The sequence below is a fragment of the Pieris brassicae genome, chromosome 11 (assembly GCF_905147105.1).
Source record: "Pieris brassicae chromosome 11, ilPieBrab1.1, whole genome shotgun sequence".
In the NCBI taxonomy this organism is placed as follows: domain Eukaryota; kingdom Metazoa; phylum Arthropoda; class Insecta; order Lepidoptera; family Pieridae; genus Pieris; species Pieris brassicae.
In genome coordinates this window covers 2,560,375-2,579,835 of record NC_059675.1, presented here as the reverse complement: position 1 = coordinate 2,579,835, position 19,461 = coordinate 2,560,375, and the positions used below count along the sequence as shown (strand labels likewise).

Genomic DNA, 19,461 nt, shown 5'->3' with positions numbered 1-19,461 from the left:
TGTGCTGTATAAAAATATTGAAACTCGAGCGCAGTTTTATGCTTGAAATTACAAATCAAATGGCTTGTTTCGCTTACCTGATGCCTGTAACATTATCCAGCTGCATAGCGTATTTTTAAAATAATTTGTAATTCGGGTGGTGTGGCGTAGTGCCAGTCCATGACACATAGGAACAGAATATTCTACTTCCGTTAATTGGATCTTATTTTGAATATGACACTGGCAATTTTTTAATTGAAATATATAAAAAGAAATATTATTTATAATGACAGTCGCTCTCTGGTAAATGAGATATGTACCAGAGTTAAAATTTGTGTCGCTTTGACAATTGACTATATAAATATTTCATTCGATACACAAGCAATATAAGTCAAGTAAAATGGTATAACCAAAGTTGTACAACATGCTTGCTTAGACAAGATTCTAACTAATTTATTTCGTGATTCAGTATATTATAAATTATTATATTATGTGCAAATATAAGCATTTATTACCATAAAAATTATCAGCGCATTTATTTAAAATCCTTACCAAATTTAGCATAACACGAAGTATTGAGAAACATTACAATCAATAATAGCATAATAATAGTCGTGGGAAAAAAACATTCCATATTTAAAGATAATAATAGTTATGATAACGTTTTAAATAATCAGAATTATCTCAGTCAGAAATCAGAGAACTCACAACAGGGGTGTGTCTACACGCCAGCTTAATGTAGTTCTATAGGGTCGGAGAAGTGTTTTCTAAATACAATAAAATAAAATTAGCACAACAAATATTTCTTGGCGTTACAACCTTTTTTTTTCATAGACAGTTAGGTGGTCAGACTGAGTCTGACACACGCCGTCCACTTTTTGGGTCTAAGGCATGCCAGTTTCCTCTCGATGCTCTTCTTACCGTACGAGAAAGTGTTAAGTGCGGACATAGCAATTGGCGCAGAGAAGAGGATCACACCTGCGTCCAGGGATGACAGTCGCACTTTGGCACCACATTCCTATAATGTAACGTATCGTCTATATGTCATAAAAAAAACAATGAAACAAACGTTTTCTTTGTTTCTTTTCCTTATTAAACGGTTCAAAGGAATATTTTTTATAGGTAACAACAACAGCTCCTACTAAAGTATCATGTAATAAAATGATTAATAAAAAATATATGTTAAGAGTTTATTCAGAGTTTAAGTAGTTTTTCCTCGTATCCCTGGCAGATTGACAGAACGCATGAAGACCTTGGGAAAGTTCGGTCGATATAAGCGTGATTCACAAGTCATTGAGGTTTTCTTGTTTGGCATACACAGCTTCTTAAGCAATATTTGATTTAATATCCGGTTAGATTCACTTCTTAGTTTACCCTCACAGCCCACCATCGACCACCACATCGTAATCATTATTAAGGTTTCGTTTGCGATAATAATGGACTTGATAGAAAAAGGTTCTTCAAATGTGTCTAAAACGATAGCTTAGTGGATAGGATCAAAGGATTGTGGTCAACATAATAACTACGCCAAAATCGTGATTTGGTTGTGCCAGCCCGTTGTTTGTTTAGTCCTGGCTAATAACGCAGCCTAGGTCCTCCCAAAAGTTGAGAAGTTTCCTGTCCACAAGCAGTCTTCAAGGAGCTATCTCACTGCTACGACGATTTCTGTTCGTTGAGAAGCCACAGCAACGCATTCTAGGACTACGTGGGTGACTGATTCCTCTGCGCTGAAACAGCCGCTGCACAAGGGACAACATTATGACTTAACATATTGTAAAATGAATCATATCATTATAGTCAATTCGTATACTATTTTGTCACTACATTATAATACTATTGAAATATATTTTTACATTACCAAATTAATATATTTCTCTCAAATAATCATGAATATTTATTTTCCAAAAGTAGTATATTTAAGTCGATTTGTAAAAACTCTAGTAGGAAGATCTTTGAATGTTTTTAGTAAATTATTATATATGTATATTTCAAAGAGGTTATTAATCAACTCAATATATTACGAAAGTCATGTAAGAAGAAATATTGATTTCTGTGCGTCTTAATAAATGTTTCATTCTTTCAAAAATCAACCTAAATCGACGATCCCGTTGGACATTGACCTTTCAGTAGATGAGTATAAGGATGTATTGATTGCTGTAATTTCGGCGCCTTTTTTAAAGTTTGTTTACCCTCGAATGTAGTCAAGCAAACTTGGATTTATCGTCGATCGTAATTATCTTTTTATTGAGCAATTTCCAATTTGATGACCTTCAACTATTTGACCCTCGATTCTATAGGGCTGCCACTAACATAGAGGAAATTCAGGTTTAATAACTGCAACTTTACAGTAAAATTGTGCTAATTAAATACATTTCAATTTTCAGTATTTTCTTTAATACGTGTAATTCATACGTTAATAAATAATACAATTGTACATTTAATGTTTTCTGTGATACTAATTATACTGACTGTAATACCAAAAAGCTTTGGGGCAATCATTGTTAAAAATAAAAATATATATTTTCTATTTATTTGAAATCATATTAAATTTCTTTACGCTTTACACCTATGAATGAATAACATAGAAGTAACTTTTTATAATTACTACAAAATAATTTAAATATAAGTATAAACGCTGGTCTTACAAATTCTAACATCTTTGGTACAGCCCTACTGGCGCCCTCGTAACAAATTATAGCAAACTGGCAAATAGCAACCCTCACACTGAAGTTTCCCCCATTTTCGGACAGATATTTACGCCTTTGGGAGTGTTAGAAAGCACTTACATACTATACAATACAGTAAATTCAGCCTGTCTGGAAGATATCTTCTTAGAAATTTTACCTTTTTTGCTGTGTTAAATAAATAAAGTAGTATTCACATAACTTTTAAAACTAAAGTTTTTAACCTCTTTGCGCGGACTTGCTTTTAATGGGTTACAATAATGAATTTGAATTGAAAATGGGTCAGATAATAGTGCTTATGCCAACTTTCAGTTCCTAGAAGCTGCTTGTCAGCGGCCAAAGACCTTGGAAGTCTTTGTCTTGTTAAGAATAATTATATTATTACTGATTATTAATATTATATATGTCAGCCACATTGATGCGGGTGAATTGTGGGGCAAATAAAGTTATTGCTCGCTGGTAATTAGTATCTTTTTTCTCCTTAATAAAAAGATTAGAGTCGGTAGTGACTGACAGGGAAATAGATTACATTTACATATTTGTTTTAAGTACACGAGAAGGTGTTATTACATAATTTACGACTAATTTAATTGTTAAATTCTGAATCCTTGGTTCGCCATAGAGGATTCTTTGGCACTATAAAGGACAATTAAAGTGCATTTTTAATATTATCAAAGCAATATATATTTATCAATTGATTTAGTGCAAGTATTTTTTTAAATTTTAAGTTAAGTTAAATTGTAAATGTAAATATACAATTTCTCTAACATAAGGGCTGTTGTAGTAATAATTATTATTGTAAAGGTTGATATATGATCAAGTAACAGATATTGTTTTTATTTGGTATTACTTATAAATCAAATATTAAAACAATTATCTTTAGTGAAAGTATAATTTATACTATGTTTAAATAAATTATATTTCACGCAGTAACATATAAAATATATATTAGTACATACTAGTAGCATCTATTGGCGAGTAGACGAAAATCTAACTTGTGGTTTCGAGCATACCGACATCTAGTGTCTCGCCAGTTTATCATAAGTCCACTAAGAGCCAGTGGCTCATAATCAGACTATGAAATAATTTTTTTAAATATCAATTGATCTACATTATTATTATCAACACGAAATTATGTTGCTATTTTATTATTAAAATTATTTTTTTACATTACTGCTCATAGTCTACGAACAGGCTATGAATATACAAGTAGTAACAGTTGTTGTCTTTGGCTAACTTTAATCTGACAGTGACAGTTGATGTCCACATCCGGCCCACGAAGTAGAAAAGAGTTCTTTTTCACGCGTACGCCATTGTTGGCGTATGGTAGTTTATATTATTAAAAGGAAATCATAAACCATCCAATATGGTGAGTATGGAAAACGATAGTTGTGAAAAGAAAAGTGTAGCGAAATAACAGTGCTGTTAATTAGCGAGTATATTTTGGTGTAATTTGTGATAAAATTAGTTTTAAACATAGTTTCATCACGTCGGACTTCTTCGTATTGGGGTGACGTTTTCAGTGTTCCAAGTGAAGTGTTGTGATAAAACTTAGCATCGTTTACCCACTCAGAAATAATTATTACCCTCTTTAAAATATGATTACGAGAAGTGCGTTTGAAAATTGAAAATTAGTTTATTGTTTTGCTTTAAAATGTACACGTTCAGCATGTTAAGTGAGCTTTTGGTTTGTGCAGGTGAATTTCACAGTAGACGAAATCCGTGGGATGATGGACAAGAAGCGGAATATCCGAAACATGTCCGTGATAGCCCACGTCGACCACGGCAAGTCTACACTGACAGACTCCCTGGTATCAAAAGCCGGTATCATTGCTGGTGCAAGGGCCGGCGAGACACGATTCACGGATACCCGTAAAGACGAACAGGACAGATGTATCACCATCAAATCTACGTAAGATGCAATATGGTTGCACTTTCACTCTAACCTATAAATGTCAAATTTTTATCTAAACTCATTGAAATCGCTAAATAACTTAACAGCAGTTTCATATCACAACAATGAACTTTATTCTTGCAATAATTTGCATAATGTTATTACAACTTTTTTTTCAATTATTAAGAATGCCATACTGTAACATATGTCATGTTTTTCTTGTAGTTTACTTTTCTATGATGAATGTTCTTACCATTAAAAATCTGAATTAATTTGAAGATTTTTTAGAACGGCCATCTGATTTCATTACTTTATAACAGTAACATACGCTTTTCATTTTGAAGTTACTAATTGGGCTTCCATTGTTAGGGCCATATCTATGTACTTCGAGCTTGAAGAGAAAGATTTGGTATTCATCACAAACCCTGACCAGCGTGAAAAGAGTGAAAAGGGTTTCTTAATCAACTTGATTGACTCACCTGGACACGTTGACTTCTCTTCTGAGGTGACAGCTGCCCTCCGTGTTACCGATGGTGCCTTGGTTGTAGTAGATTGTGTATCTGGTAAGCACTTCCACTTCATTCAATAAGATTATGTTGAAATACTTGAAAATATATTTTTTTATTATTAGAAAACTGTAACAAGTTTATTATTAAACCTTGAAATAATCATTATCTTGTTTGTCTAGGTGTGTGTGTTCAAACTGAGACTGTACTCCGTCAAGCTATTGCCGAGCGTATTAAGCCAATTTTGTTCATGAACAAGATGGACCGTGCCCTCTTGGAGTTGCAACTTGAGGCTGAGGAGTTGTACCAGACTTTCCAGCGTATTGTAGAAAATGTTAACGTTATTATTGCCACTTACAATGATGATGGTGGCCCAATGGGTAAGTCAATAATGTTGATTATTAATGACTAGCTGTTTTCCATTAAATACATTGTTAGTAAGGTATAATACTTATTATTGGAAATCTACTAAAGATAACATTATGACATGGTTGCACACATGAGTGGCTGTTTCATCATGATTGTGGTGTACAAAACAAGTACAACTAAAGTCATTATATTATTATCATTACAAGATGATAATATGCTTGTGGATACTGTACCCTGCCTGTGGTTCAGTGATCTAACTCAAGTTTTATGTATTTTAAAACTGAATAGTGAAAATCATCTGGTAATATTGTAATAGGTTGAGGGTGGAGTAGTGAGCCATAGTTTTTCTTTATAATTAATATTTCATTTTGGAAGTATTTCTAACTTAAAAGGCTTTCGGAAACGCCGTCATATAAGATAGAAAATGATAAGAAATAAAAGTTCTCCAGTTTACGCTTACCTTTATTCATTTAAGTTAATGTTAAGATTTAGTTTAGTTTCATTTCAGGTATTATATAATTGTAGGTTACTTATGTTATTCTTTTATAAATATCCTTTAGTAATTTGTTTATATGACAAATAACCCATAATAATATTCTCATCTAATACATATTGAGTTGTTTGGGATTTAATGTTATTAAAGGCTTGATCATTACCTAATAGAAAAACATTCAGTGAATAAGATGAAGCTGTCTGTCTGTCCATTATTCACTTTGCTAAAAGAGTTCAAAGTATATGCTACAAAAATACCATCTGGACAGGGTTTTTACGAATCTTGTACTAATTTAATAGTATATATAGATGATAGAAAATATATAACAAGTTATTTAGATCTGTAGATGATATGTATTATGCATCAGCATATTTTTATGTTAGTATGTAAACTGGTTTGTGGTTGGTTGAATAATGCAAGTCATTGAGATTGTTAAAAAATATCAAATTGTGACGTCATCATGCACGTGTGGTAAACGGTTAAATCACGTGGATTGGTACTGACAAATAATGATTAAATAATCCAAGTAATGGTGCAGATTTAATCTAAGGAGAAATATTAATATTTAAAACTATTGTTTCTCTTATTAGCAACTTCTACTCTTTACGTTTGGTGAAAAAACCTGAGTTCATTATTTAGAGATGGAATTTTTTAATGTTTATGATTGGTTACATACTTTCCATAAAAAGGTAGAATTAAAGTAACAGATAATGGTTTAATTTGGATATTACTATTCAATCCCAATGGCTTGTTTAGATTTAGTTAAAAATACTGACGCAAATTGTGTGCCACATTTAGTGATATGAGTTTACAATTAATTTTCCATCACCAGGTGAGGTCCGCGTTGACCCTAGCAAGGGATCAGTAGGTTTCGGTTCAGGTCTTCACGGCTGGGCCTTCACACTCAAACAGTTCTCTGAAATGTACGCCGACAAATTCAAGATCGACCTTGTCAAGCTTATGAACAGGTAATACTGACAAAGTAAGAATTAAAATAAATAAGGTTATTATGAAATTAAATGTTTTGTATTTTAAAGGCGTTATGTATAAATCAAATCATAATTATTGATTCATTTAGGTAACACAATGTACAGTTATGATCGTCAAAAATATGTACATGTTGAATGCTTCTAATTTTACTTTTACTGCCAGTAATATATTTACTATATACTTTTGCATAGAAGAAAAATAATCACGAAATAAAATATGTTCTGTATCGAGAAAAATGAATCTTCGTCCATTTTCAATATTACCTTTAGTTGGAAATATAAATAATTCGCAATAATATGTTTACGTAATCTATATAGGACAAGCATAGATCAAGATCTTATTTGATAAATTTAAAACATCAACAAAATGTCTTTAGCAAATTATAATCTTAAAATAATCGACGTATTGAGCAAACTTGACAATTTATAAAATAAGCATTTGAGTATGACACAATGTACATTGAAAGTAAACAATTTTTTAACCGAATTAAAACTATTTGTGTCACCGTGACCACGCACGCTGTAAAGCACGCGAAACGGAAAAATTTAAATTTAAAATTATGTAAAATAATTTTAAGTTTATAATAATACAAATAGCTTCAATCCGGTTAAAAAATTGTTTTCTTTCAATGTGTAAAAGCTATGTTAACCAAAGACAATACAATGTACATTGCCAAGCTTTTCCACAAACACTCATAAAAATGCGCCAAGCTGCAAGCAATCAATACTTTCGTCGTTTGTAGCTTGGATTATGCAACTTACTTCTTTTATAGAATGGAGGAAGGCTTATTTCATCTGAAATGAGAACTTTTAACAATAACCTTATTGTGTAAAGCAAAGCGTGATTTACATTGAATTGATAAACACTGCTAGGGGCCGATCAAGTATTACGTAAGCAGATTAACTGCACTTTAATTCCCCGTTAAATATCAATTAAGTTAATAAACCTTTTTGTACCGTCCTTTTGATACTGGGTAAAGTTTATAATGCTATACACCAGTGGCAGACAAGGACGGATATTGAGATCTCAGCTTGGATTGGTAAGGCATTCTTCATGGATGTTTTGCAATAAGTACTGAGATACAGTTACTACTAAGGAAAACAAAAGGCTGTCATCGGTATATTTTAATTTGCATTCATATTTTGATATGAGATTACTTAATTGTGAAAGACACTATTAAATTTTAAAATTAATTTTGTAGGCTATGGGGAGAGAACTTCTTCAATGCAAAAACGAAGAAATGGGCAAAGCAAAAGGACAGCGACAACAAGCGTTCATTCTGTATGTATGTGTTGGACCCTATCTACAAGGTGTTCAACGCTATTATGAACTTCCGTAAGGAAGAGATCGATAGTCTGCTCACGAAGATCGGAGTCACCCTCAAGCACGAGGACTCTGACAAGGATGGAAAGGCTTTATTGAAGGTAATATTTTCGTATGCTAAACGCTGTGCTTGTAGTCCCAAGTGTTGCCAGTTGATTCTTATAAACTTCTGGGTGTCAATGAGGACTTACAGCAATTCTTTCCGGAATTGGCCATATGCTCCTCATAGCTTATGACCCCAAAAATGATTGATACATTTTTGTTGTTCATTGAACTTTAAGCATTTAATCTTGAAATTCCTGGGTGACAGTGTATATTTTTTTTGCGGTCTCGTCCAGGTTGTAATGCGTAGCTGGCTGCCAGCTGGTGAAGCTCTACTTCAGATGATTGCCATCCACTTGCCTTCCCCTGTAGTCGCCCAGAAATACCGTATGGAGATGTTGTACGAGGGACCTCACGACGACGAGGCCGCGCTTGGTGTCAAGGTATGTAGAAAATGTTCAGTTATTAAACAGTATTGTATGTTTAATATTATACTCAAAATATATATGCTTGTGTTCAAACAAAAATTAAATTAGTATGCGTGTCTTAGAACTGTGACCCTGAAGCACCCCTGATGATGTACGTGAGCAAAATGGTACCGACATCTGACAAGGGACGTTTCTACGCCTTCGGACGTGTTTTCTCCGGAAAAGTAGCTACTGGACAAAAGGCGCGTATCATGGGACCCAACTACCAGCCCGGCAAGAAAGAGGTAAGTCATGAAATTTCAAACGTTTTATTTTAGCCGATCTTTTTAGTTATTTAATATAATGCGACTGTTATTTAATACATATGGTGTTATCTATCTCAGGACCTGTATGAGAAGACCATCCAGCGTACCATTCTCATGATGGGCCGTTACGTCGAAGCCATCGAAGACGTGCCCTCTGGTAACATTTGTGGTCTGGTAGGAGTTGACCAGTTCCTTGTCAAGACTGGTACCATTACCACCTTCAAGAACGCCCACAACATGAAGGTAAAATGTTATTCTTAACCCAAAATTTCTACTAGTTTTTAAAATATTCTTATAGGGTGAATTTTTCATACCAAGTGAAACTTACTAAGTAATAGTCCCAAGTGTTGCCAGTTGATTAATATAACCTTCTGGGTGTCAAAGAGGACTTACAGTAAGTCTTTCTGGAATTGGCCATGTGCTTCCATAGCTTATGACCCCAAAAATGACTGATACATGCACTCTAATAGGCGTCTTTTAGTTTGATTTGGAAAGTATGAGTTTAATTGTTATATATATTTATTTTTATTGATATGTATTAAAAAAAACATGGTCAGTTTCACAACAATTTTTTTTTTTGTAAATAGGTCATGAAATTCAGTGTCTCGCCTGTAGTGCGCGTGGCTGTTGAGCCCAAGAACCCTGCCGATCTTCCCAAGCTAGTGGAAGGTCTTAAGCGTTTGGCCAAATCCGATCCTATGGTGCAGTGCATTAATGAGGAGTCCGGTGAACACATTGTGGCTGGTGCTGGAGAACTTCATCTTGAGATCTGTCTTAAGGTATATATTTGATTCATCGTGTTTTTTAAGTAGATTATATGTAGCTATCTAAGTAATATTAATGTGACACATATTTGTTTTGTTAGGACTTAGAAGAAGACCACGCATGCATTCCAATCAAGAAGTCCGACCCTGTGGTGTCATACCGTGAGACAGTGGGTGAAGAATCCAACCAAATGTGCCTGTCCAAGTCTCCCAACAAGCACAACCGTCTCTTCATGAGGGCCTGCCCCATGCCTGATGGTCTGCCTGAAGACATTGATGATGTAAGTTTTTTAAAGTTTAGCGTTAAAGAAAAAGTGTAACCCTTCCGACTACCGTGCCGTGCCTTAGCCAGAGCACGTGTTCACGCGTGTTAGGGCAATGATGGCTACGGCTAAGTTGGAAGGAGATTAACTCGACTCGCTTTAAACGCTGCATAGGACCTCTATCCTTATGTCCAAGGACTGCATGCTACGGGCGAGAAGATACAAATATGTATTCATAAAATGTAATAAATTTTATGATTGTTGCATTAGCGTATACCATTACGTTAAACTTTTCTCAAGACCATACATTTCTTTTACAGGGTAAAGTAAACCCACGTGACGACTTCAAGACTCGTGCGCGTTACCTGACCGAGAAATATGAGTACGACTTGACCGAGGCCCGTAAGATCTGGTGTTTCGGTCCCGAAGGTACCGGGCCTAACCTTCTCGTCGACTGTACTAAGGGAGTTCAATACCTTAATGAAATCAAGGATTCCGTGGTGGCTGGTTTCCAATGGGCGGCCAAGGAGGGAGTCATGGCCGAAGAGAACTTGCGAGGTGTCAGGTTCAACATCTACGATGTCACACTGCACACCGACGCTATCCACAGGTTTTTATTATTTATATCTTAATTGAAATATAATATTTTTATCTGATTTCTAAAAAAAATAACAGGCCCTCGAAAACTCGGTGACATCATATAGTATTTGAAATTTGAATTTTTAATCTATGTAAACGATACACATTGTAACATTTTGTTTGTGTGATACAGAGGTGGTGGGCAAATCATTCCAACGACAAGAAGATGTCTGTACGCCTGTCTCCTGACTGCTGCCCCGCGTCTTATGGAGCCCGTGTACCTTTGTGAAATTCAGGTAATGCATTCTAACCACGACGCTTATACGCGTTAATGTCACAGAATTCGCCCTTAATTAAAATTTAAATAAATATCCTAGTCTTTGCATACTTTATTGATTTTATTTAATGAAACTCGAAAGCAAGTAATTAAAATGATAAATCTTCAACCACGTGAATTCCTATGCGGGCGAGAAATGTTAGCTCGTGCGCTTTTCCGACGCGTGGAAAAGTAACAGTTTTTTGTTTTGGCAACGACATCAATACATTCTTTGCCTCACTATAAGAACTAACACTTGGCTAAGTCTTAACCACCCCAATTGATCATCTCCAAAACTAGGGTGTGTCGTTGCGTAATTTTTAGTGACAAGAATTGGCAGATGAGATTAATTGTCATAACGTTCGCAGTGCCCTGAAGTAGCCGTGGGTGGAATCTACGGAGTACTCAACCGTCGTCGTGGACACGTATTCGAAGAGTCCCAAGTTGCCGGAACTCCCATGTTCGTGGTAAAGGCCTACCTGCCTGTCAACGAGTCCTTCGGATTCACTGCTGACCTCCGTTCCAACACTGGAGGACAGGCCTTCCCTCAGTGCGTGTTTGACCACTGGCAGATCCTGCCCGGAGACCCCAGTGAGCCTGGATCTAAGCCATACGCCGTTGTACAGGTAAAAATTATAATCTTTTTATATGCAATGTCTATTAGAATGTGGGGCTTTTGTATACTGTTGTAAAATTTCAAAACACTTAAAGTACAAGAATCGATATCAGAAGAAGGGGTGGGGTAAGAATCAGAATGTGATTACAAAAATTTTAATATAATAGAAATATTCCTTCTGACTACCGTGCCGTGCCTTAGCCAGAGCACGTGTTCACGCGTGTTAGGGCAATGATGGCTACGGCTAAGTTGGAAGGAGATTAACTCGACTCGCTTTAAACGCTGCATAGGACCTCTATCCTTATGTCCTAGGACTGCATGCTACGGGCGAGACGAAACACAATTGAACTTAAAAATAATAATTTTAATTATGTTTTTGTATAAAGAATGCTTGATACACCCATTTCAACCAAATCAATGTTTGTTTCAGGAAACAAGGAAACGGAAAGGACTCAAGGAAGGTTTACCCGACCTCGCGCAATACTTGGACAAGTTGTAAACGCTTAACAAATATCAAATACATCAACATTGTACTATATGTAACATCCAGTCTACATTTTTATTTGTAAATGAGTTCTCAATAGAAGCTACACGCTGAGCGAACTTTTATTTGTGATATTGTCCAGATATAGCATACCCAGCTAAATGTTACACCAACACCATTATTATACTGTAATTAATTTTTAAATTATAATTTTTCTATTGTATTTTTGTCTTACTTGCAAAAACATGCACACAGTATAACATGGTTTATAATTATTAAACTTAAGAGGTGAGTTGCAGTCTTATAACATGTTTTGTGTAATGTAAGAAAAGTACTAACTGTTGACTTTGTTTCAGATAAGTGTTAACTAAACTCTAAAATGTAAGTCTATATATGAATTTTATTAACATGTATACATTATTTTGCGAATTTATAATGATGATCAAAACACAGACCTGTTCTGATATGATGAGGACAACTTTATTTTCTTCTGATTTAAGCTTAGTACAAAAATCATTGATATTAATTATTTTATCAAATCAGTATTTTACAAATGCTGTTTTTGTTTCAGATCAGATGTCATAATTACTCTGAATCGTTTCTGATAAAGAAAAGTAAGTATTATAGATAATTATAGCAATATTTTTTTTATATAAAAGTAGCACCCTAAACTAAGGCCTCTGGTCTTCTATTTCGCCCTAGTCTTTCGATATTTCCTTCAGTTAAGAATTGATAAAGAAATGGTAGTTATAAAAAATGGGCTTGCTTTTAAATAATATTATGATGATAAATCTATGCCATATGCCAAACATGATGGTTACATAAGCTCAACAGGACTGAGAAAAAAAAATTGTTTAAAATCATGAATAATGTTAAAGGCAAACAATATAAGTATTTTCCTTTCTTTACAGATTTTCCATATATCTCAAACATGTCAGATATGCACCCATTTATACATTCAGGTATGTTTATTTCATAAATAGTTACACAATTTAAAAAATATCTAATTGTCCCTAACGACAATTTCTCAAAAGTACGTTCTTTTAAGAAGATTGAGAATGAAAAAATGATGTTAAATTTATGCCAGATGCTCCATGGTGGTTACATAAAGCTCAACAGGACTGAAATATTTAAGAACCTTAAAAAACAATGCCATAAATCCAAATAAGGCAAAAATGATATTTATTTTACAGATGCCACTAATACTGATGGAGTGAGACATTTCAATTACTTCACAAACTCTAGTGTGAATGGTAAGTTGTCATTTAAAACATGTTTTCAAATTTGAGAGCCTAAATTAGTAGAGCGGTTCCTTAATTTAATGTAAACCTTTAGTTATTATCCTAAGATTGACGTTCGTATTGTAGAGCTCTGAATTCCTTGACCGTAAAGCGAACGCTTGTCGCGATGTATTACTGAGTTCTAGAACCTACGTTAAAATTGCTGCTACTGAACGTATTCTAATATTGTCCTATTAACTTTTAATATATTTCTTAAAACACCTAAGGTTTATATTGTTAGAACAATTAGAATGATGAATCTTTCACAGACCTGTTCTGAATTTTTTTGCGGACAACCTTATTTATTTTCTGACTATTGTTATTCTACAAAGTAGTCTGTTTTCTTTATTAAGTCATAAATAATATTGGTTATTTCTTTACAGGTATATGCCGTGTCATCACTTTTTTGATAAATTTGTAACAGAAAATAAAAAAAATATATTACTCATTCAATTACTTTTAATTCAATGAGAATTTCCTTTTACCCTTCCTTATATAATAATAAAAACGTTCATGTTTTATTTTATTATTAATATTGCTATAAATCTAAAAAAAAAATTTGAAATCCTTATGCCTCAAGCCTCAAATTGAGTGGAGCAAAAATTCTGCGTGTCTTAATTAATTGATCGTTTTTATGGCAAAAAGTTGACCGGTCTACCAATGCATTCGTTGTTACGCCTAGGCAACGAAAAGTAGTATAAGGTCAATGGGTCGTCAACTCTTAGCCTACCGATACCATTTAATAGATTTTAAGATGTGTATTGTAATAAGTAAAGATTTCTGAAGTTATATTATTGGCGCGTTAGAGAAAATGTTGAGAGTAAATTTTTACGATAACGTCAAAAAAACCGACACCTTGAAGTTAGTTTTTCTATTGTTAATGTCGTTTTTTCTACTAACGTAGAATAATATTTTTGAAAAGATTTTTATTTTGTTACGACAAAGTAAAACTTGTAATGAGTGTATATAAGTAGACGCGTTTTTTTTTTAAATTAAAATCAGTAATAAAACCAAACTCCACGAGAGTTTCCTAATGTGTGTTTATAACTTAATGTCTGTCACCTTAATACCAAGCGAGAATGATCAGTGAACAACAATGAACAAGCCCACAGAACACTAGCGAAGAACAACCACTTCATAGTAAAAAAATGCTTACACCAGCGCTACAGTTAATGCCATCGGTACAATCGGATGGCGCGAGACTTGAGAATGGTATGCAAGTTCAGAATTTTAATTCTGAATTGAAACAAGTAAATGGGGTAATAATTTTATTAAAATTATTTTAATATTATGCCGCATTTTGAGCATTATACACTTTCTTTCCCTACCATGTTTTAACAAAGTAATGTTTATATTACAAAACAAAAGCGTCAATACAGCACAGTAAGTCTCTATCTCGTTAAAATGCTGATATCACAACGCAAAAAAGTCAATTTGGATTGGAGTATCTTCGTAATTGATTATACAGTACAATTAGTTCTTTTGCAGTCTTGCTCTCTTTTCATCAATAGTATACCCAGTGAAGCTTTCAATCAATTGATAGCCATTATTATAATAATATTATATGTTTATAGATACTGATTAATAACAACAGCAAAATTTACTAACGTCGAATAATTTTACCTAACAATATGGTAGATATTTATTTCAATCAGGTAATATTGATCTGGATATAGCTAATTGCTTCTTTTGTGGAGCGCTTTCTCATTTTCGCAGATATTGCCGCTTGGCATTGGCTTAAATACGAAAGCTGATGGACTGGAACAAGCCACTCGACAATCTTACTACATACTATAGCTTTACAGGGCACAGATTATCTAAATTGTATTCTAATGTCAAAAAAGCTGACATATCGCAAATGTAACATAATATGTCTAAAATCTAATGTCACATTGTCAACTAAGCAGCCAAGGTCACAACACTCAGTTACGCGCATGTTTCTTCCGATAAAATTATTAAATTTAAAAATTTCGATTCAGTTCGCTTACATATTTCATGTGGAATCGTTTATTCGGCCCCGTGAGGACATATATTGCAAAAATGCTGCCGGAAGTTGTCTTTGTCTTGGGTGCACCCGGCGCCGGTAAGGGAACTCAGTGTACTTTTATATCCAAAGAATTTGGATTTATTCATTTATCGGCTGGCGATTTACTACGAGAAGAGCGACAGAGGCCTGGCTCAGAATATGGTGAAATGATTGAGGAGAAAATTCGCAACGGAGAGATCGTACCAGTTGAGGTTACGTGTTCATTAATTCACAAAGCTATGGAGAAGTCGGGAAAGTCGCGGTTTCTTATTGATGGGTTTCCGCGTAATAAAGACAATTTAGAGGGTTGGGAACGCGTTATGTCCGATAAAACGAAACTTCTTTTTGTGTTATTTTTTGAGTGTTCGCGCGATTTGTGCACCGATAGGTGTTTAGGACGTGGCGCTGCTGGCAGCGGGCGTTCTGATGACAATATCGAAAGTCTAAAGAAACGGTTCAATACATATTTAAATGATACTATGCCCATTATTGATCATTATGACAAACAGGGCTTAGTATGCAGGGTCAACGCTGAAGTGAGTCCACAAGAAGTATTTGCAGATGTAGAAAAATGTTTCACAGCTTTAGGCATACAAAGTATAGATAAGTAAAATGTTTTAAGTAGGTCAATGGCAATGCGGCACTATTGGTTTTATGACAAACATTGAGTAGCTTAACTATTCCTCCAAAGAAATAGATTTAATGATTTCATATACATTGTCAAATTATAAGTGTTCTATGTAGTATCAAAATGTTATCTTACTCACTATTTTTGTAGTAATTATCTAGTGTCTGGCTATTTATAATATTACTTAATATGGTGTTTCTAATACATCTTGTATAGCAATTTGCTCATGCCAAGTGCAAAAAATGATGTATAAAATAGAGGAATTCATTTCAAGGTAACATAATTTACATGCATGACTCATTTTAATGGGAATACTTAGTGTAGATAACAATTGCTATAACAGATAAATTCAATCAATTTAAGGGGAAAGGATAACTTGATTTATCGTCATTCTACTTTGATATTATTATATTTATTATGCTGTCTTTACTTTTTTAGACTTATTTGATGTATTATATGTAAATAAATAATTAAGTTTAGTATGGAATGTTTTATTTTCAAAAAATTGAGGCACACCTTGTTACTGAGATACATTATAAGAAGCATAAACATTTATTATTAGAATAAACAGTCTTATTCATACATAGGTAAGTTAATATATAACACAATAGAATTCACTCATTCTTATTGTGTGCAAGAACTGCCATGAGATTGTAGAGAATGGATTATATAGAATTATCTGCTTGATTATCATGTAAACATTATATCAATTTTTCATAGAAGTTGTAAGTACACACTAGTATAAAAGTATACATCAAAAAGTTAAGTAATACATGAAATAACAGTTAATTTAAACTAATTTTAAAAAGTACAACTAATATCTAAAAACATCAAAGTTTATATTTTTACTTTATTACTATTCTAAAATAAATAAATTTGTGCAAAGCTAATATCAAGGTGGTTCAATACTTAATAACTAAACATATAAACATCCATTTGATTCATGTTAGATAAGTTACTTGATCAAACAATTGTAGCTATTGACATGAATGTCAAATCAGAAATTTATACAAAAAAAAGGAAAATTTCAGTAATGAGAAAGTCGAGTGAGTAATCTAACAACATATGAACATTTTGAAAGTTAGTATAAATAGTGTAATATAGATGACTTCTAATAACATGTATTCAGTCTAGCAAAATATAAAACAATAAAAACTATTTGTATAACATAAATAATACTATAATTTAGAAACTAATATGGTGATTTTTCAAAGCTGTTGCCTTATAAAAAAATCCATTGTATTACATAGTATGAGATTTAAATTACAATCGAGATTAAATCCCTGTAAAAAATAGGCACTTCTAATAGGTAACAATGTTTATAAATAATTTTTGAATTTCATACGAATTGAAATTCATATGACTAAGTAAACCTGTATAAATAGTAAAAAACAATATTTTGGACAATAAAAGAAAACATTTTAATTGACGTTAGAATATGATTTTTCTATTAAAGACGTTTTTGTTTTAGACTTTTTATTTTATATCTAATGCTTAGCTTCACAAACATCACAATTATTAAGCGCTTAGTATTTTCTTGTGAAAGAATACATTAACTAGCACAATCTCCTTTGACACATACTTCAAGCCCATTATTAGTATATTATTACTAGAGTAATATTGGACTAGCCAGATAGAGCTACACCTACAGTGGGAGTTTGTATCACAGAAATTTCACAAAAACTTGCCTTCTATTAAAGACTTTATTCAGCAATGCCAAGTCTAAAAAAATCATCTCAGTGCTTTAAGCGGGCGAATCCTGCACAGGAGCCGGCTTAGCTTGCGCAAATGAAAGGAATACTTCTTCCAGAGTTGTTTCTGTCACTGAATAGTCCTCTATCAGTGGGTTTTGCTGCTTTAGATTTTCCAGAGCAGAGAACAGCTCGCTGTACGGTATCTCATCATTTATGTGGTATTGGAGCATACTCTGTGAATTCATATTGCGTTACACATTTTTGACACAGAAGGAGGAGGAGAAGGATCTCCATTTTCTCTAAATAACAAAAGTAAAGATATTAAATTAATAATATATTTTATTTAAATAATGTTATAAACGCGAATTTTACATTACTTAACATGTGTCGTGTATTATAAAAATACGAATGTCATTCTCAATGGCGTATCTAATTTACAGCATGACCTTGTAGATACGATTCTGTTATGAAAGTGTATTTCTCTATGTATTAAAACTTGTTTCATATCTACTTTCGCACTCTTTTGCTAATATAATAGAGTAGCTTACCTAATCGTTATGATTTTTATCTTTATGTAAGCATTGTTAATGACAACTAAGCATATTTAACCGTAGATACAGTTGGTCTCTAGTTAATTCGAATTTCTTTTCGGTCTTCTCGTTTTCCTACTCTCCATAATTTTAAGTGTTTATCATGCTTATATTTGTATACATAAATGAGATATGCATCGCGATTCTTACAAAAGTTAATATTTGATGACATCATGATAATCACAAAAACGGACATCTTTTCGAAACAAATATATGTGAATAATTGCATTTCACTATTAATACGTAATAAATAATATAGTAATCACAATTTTTTTATCAAACTGTTTGTTACTTGAGCCCTCCCAGTCATGGTTATTAAAAGTTGGTTTTTTAGAACTATTCGTGATTTGAATTTATCTATGGTCCCTTGAGTATCAAATTATCGAGAGTCTACTGTAAATATAAATTTGTGATAATTAAACGTGTCTCATCCAGCGAATAACAAAATACATTTATCTTGATTCTTCATAGCCTATTCTAATAGATAAACCTGTCTCGAGTTCGATTCCCGACGTGATAAAAAATATTTTTGGGTGTTCACATGTGACTGTCCGCTGGTCACAATCTATAAGAGTAATGAAACGATGCATTTGTTAAAGTAAGTGATTGTTACCTTGTGTTCATCCTTGAGAGTACAGTCAAATCGTTCTTGTAGAGCTGCTTTTAGTCTCATTAAATCTGGTTTTGAACCATCCGTTTCTAAATAAAAATAACATTTATTACAAAAAATATCAGATTAAAAAATAAGCTATTTTATTATTACGAAATAAATACTAACGCTGTATTATTAAGTTAAATCCAATAAAATTATAATATACCTTAGAATTGTTTCTATTCTATACACAATTTATCCTGACAATTAACTTTATAAATCAATGCTATTGAATTTAGTGTTATTTCTCATTATTTTAGTTTCTCAACGGTACTGACACGATCTACCCTATTTAAAGTAAATTTTATTAGAAAGTTGTTATAATAAAACGGAAATTACGTTAAAATTTATTGAAGTCAAACAAACAAAGCCCTTTATGATGTAAATTAACTCATTTTGAGTTACGAGGGCTTAGAACGGATGAGTAATAACTGCTAAGAAGCTGCCAGTTTTAATACTAGAAAGAATATAATTTGAGAAAATAACATTTATATTATGAATCCGGAGAACTTCGTATCCTATATATATTTTTGTAAAATGTGGTCAAACGTTAGTA

The 19,461-nt window shown here is 33.1% G+C and overlaps 3 protein-coding genes across 3 annotated transcripts in view; 2 read left to right on the top strand and 1 right to left on the bottom strand.

Moving 5' to 3' along the window:
- The first annotated feature begins 3,894 nt into the window (after positions 1 to 3,894).
- Positions 3,895 to 12,258, top strand: LOC123715892 (translation elongation factor 2). The gene is made up of 15 exons (XM_045671241.1): positions 3,895 to 4,032; positions 4,361 to 4,575; positions 4,927 to 5,120; positions 5,246 to 5,443; positions 6,758 to 6,893; positions 8,117 to 8,339; positions 8,577 to 8,723; positions 8,831 to 8,992; positions 9,092 to 9,256; positions 9,601 to 9,792; positions 9,879 to 10,058; positions 10,361 to 10,650; positions 10,813 to 10,915; positions 11,304 to 11,561; positions 11,982 to 12,258. Exons 1-15 carry the CDS (start codon positions 4,030 to 4,032, stop codon positions 12,048 to 12,050), a joined length of 2,535 nt encoding a protein of 844 aa, XP_045527197.1. The 5' UTR covers positions 3,895 to 4,029; the 3' UTR covers positions 12,051 to 12,258.
- A 2,960-nt stretch (positions 12,259 to 15,218) lies between these two features.
- Positions 15,219 to 16,451, top strand: LOC123716723 (UMP-CMP kinase-like). The gene has a single exon (XM_045672588.1). The coding sequence runs from the start codon at positions 15,311 to 15,313 to the stop codon at positions 15,950 to 15,952; it is 642 nt and encodes a 213-aa protein (XP_045528544.1). The 5' UTR covers positions 15,219 to 15,310; the 3' UTR covers positions 15,953 to 16,451.
- LOC123716721 (retinal-specific phospholipid-transporting ATPase ABCA4-like) overlaps positions 16,445 to 19,461 on the bottom strand; it is a 41,264-nt gene continuing 38,247 nt past the window's right edge. Inside the window, exons 31-32 of the mRNA XM_045672587.1 lie at positions 18,867 to 18,952; positions 16,445 to 17,896 (exon numbers count right to left, since the gene is read on the bottom strand). Coding sequence (XP_045528543.1) covers positions 17,714 to 17,896; positions 18,867 to 18,952 — 269 coding nt within the window. The 3' untranslated portion in view covers positions 16,445 to 17,713. The remainder of the gene's footprint in view (positions 17,897 to 18,866; positions 18,953 to 19,461) is intronic.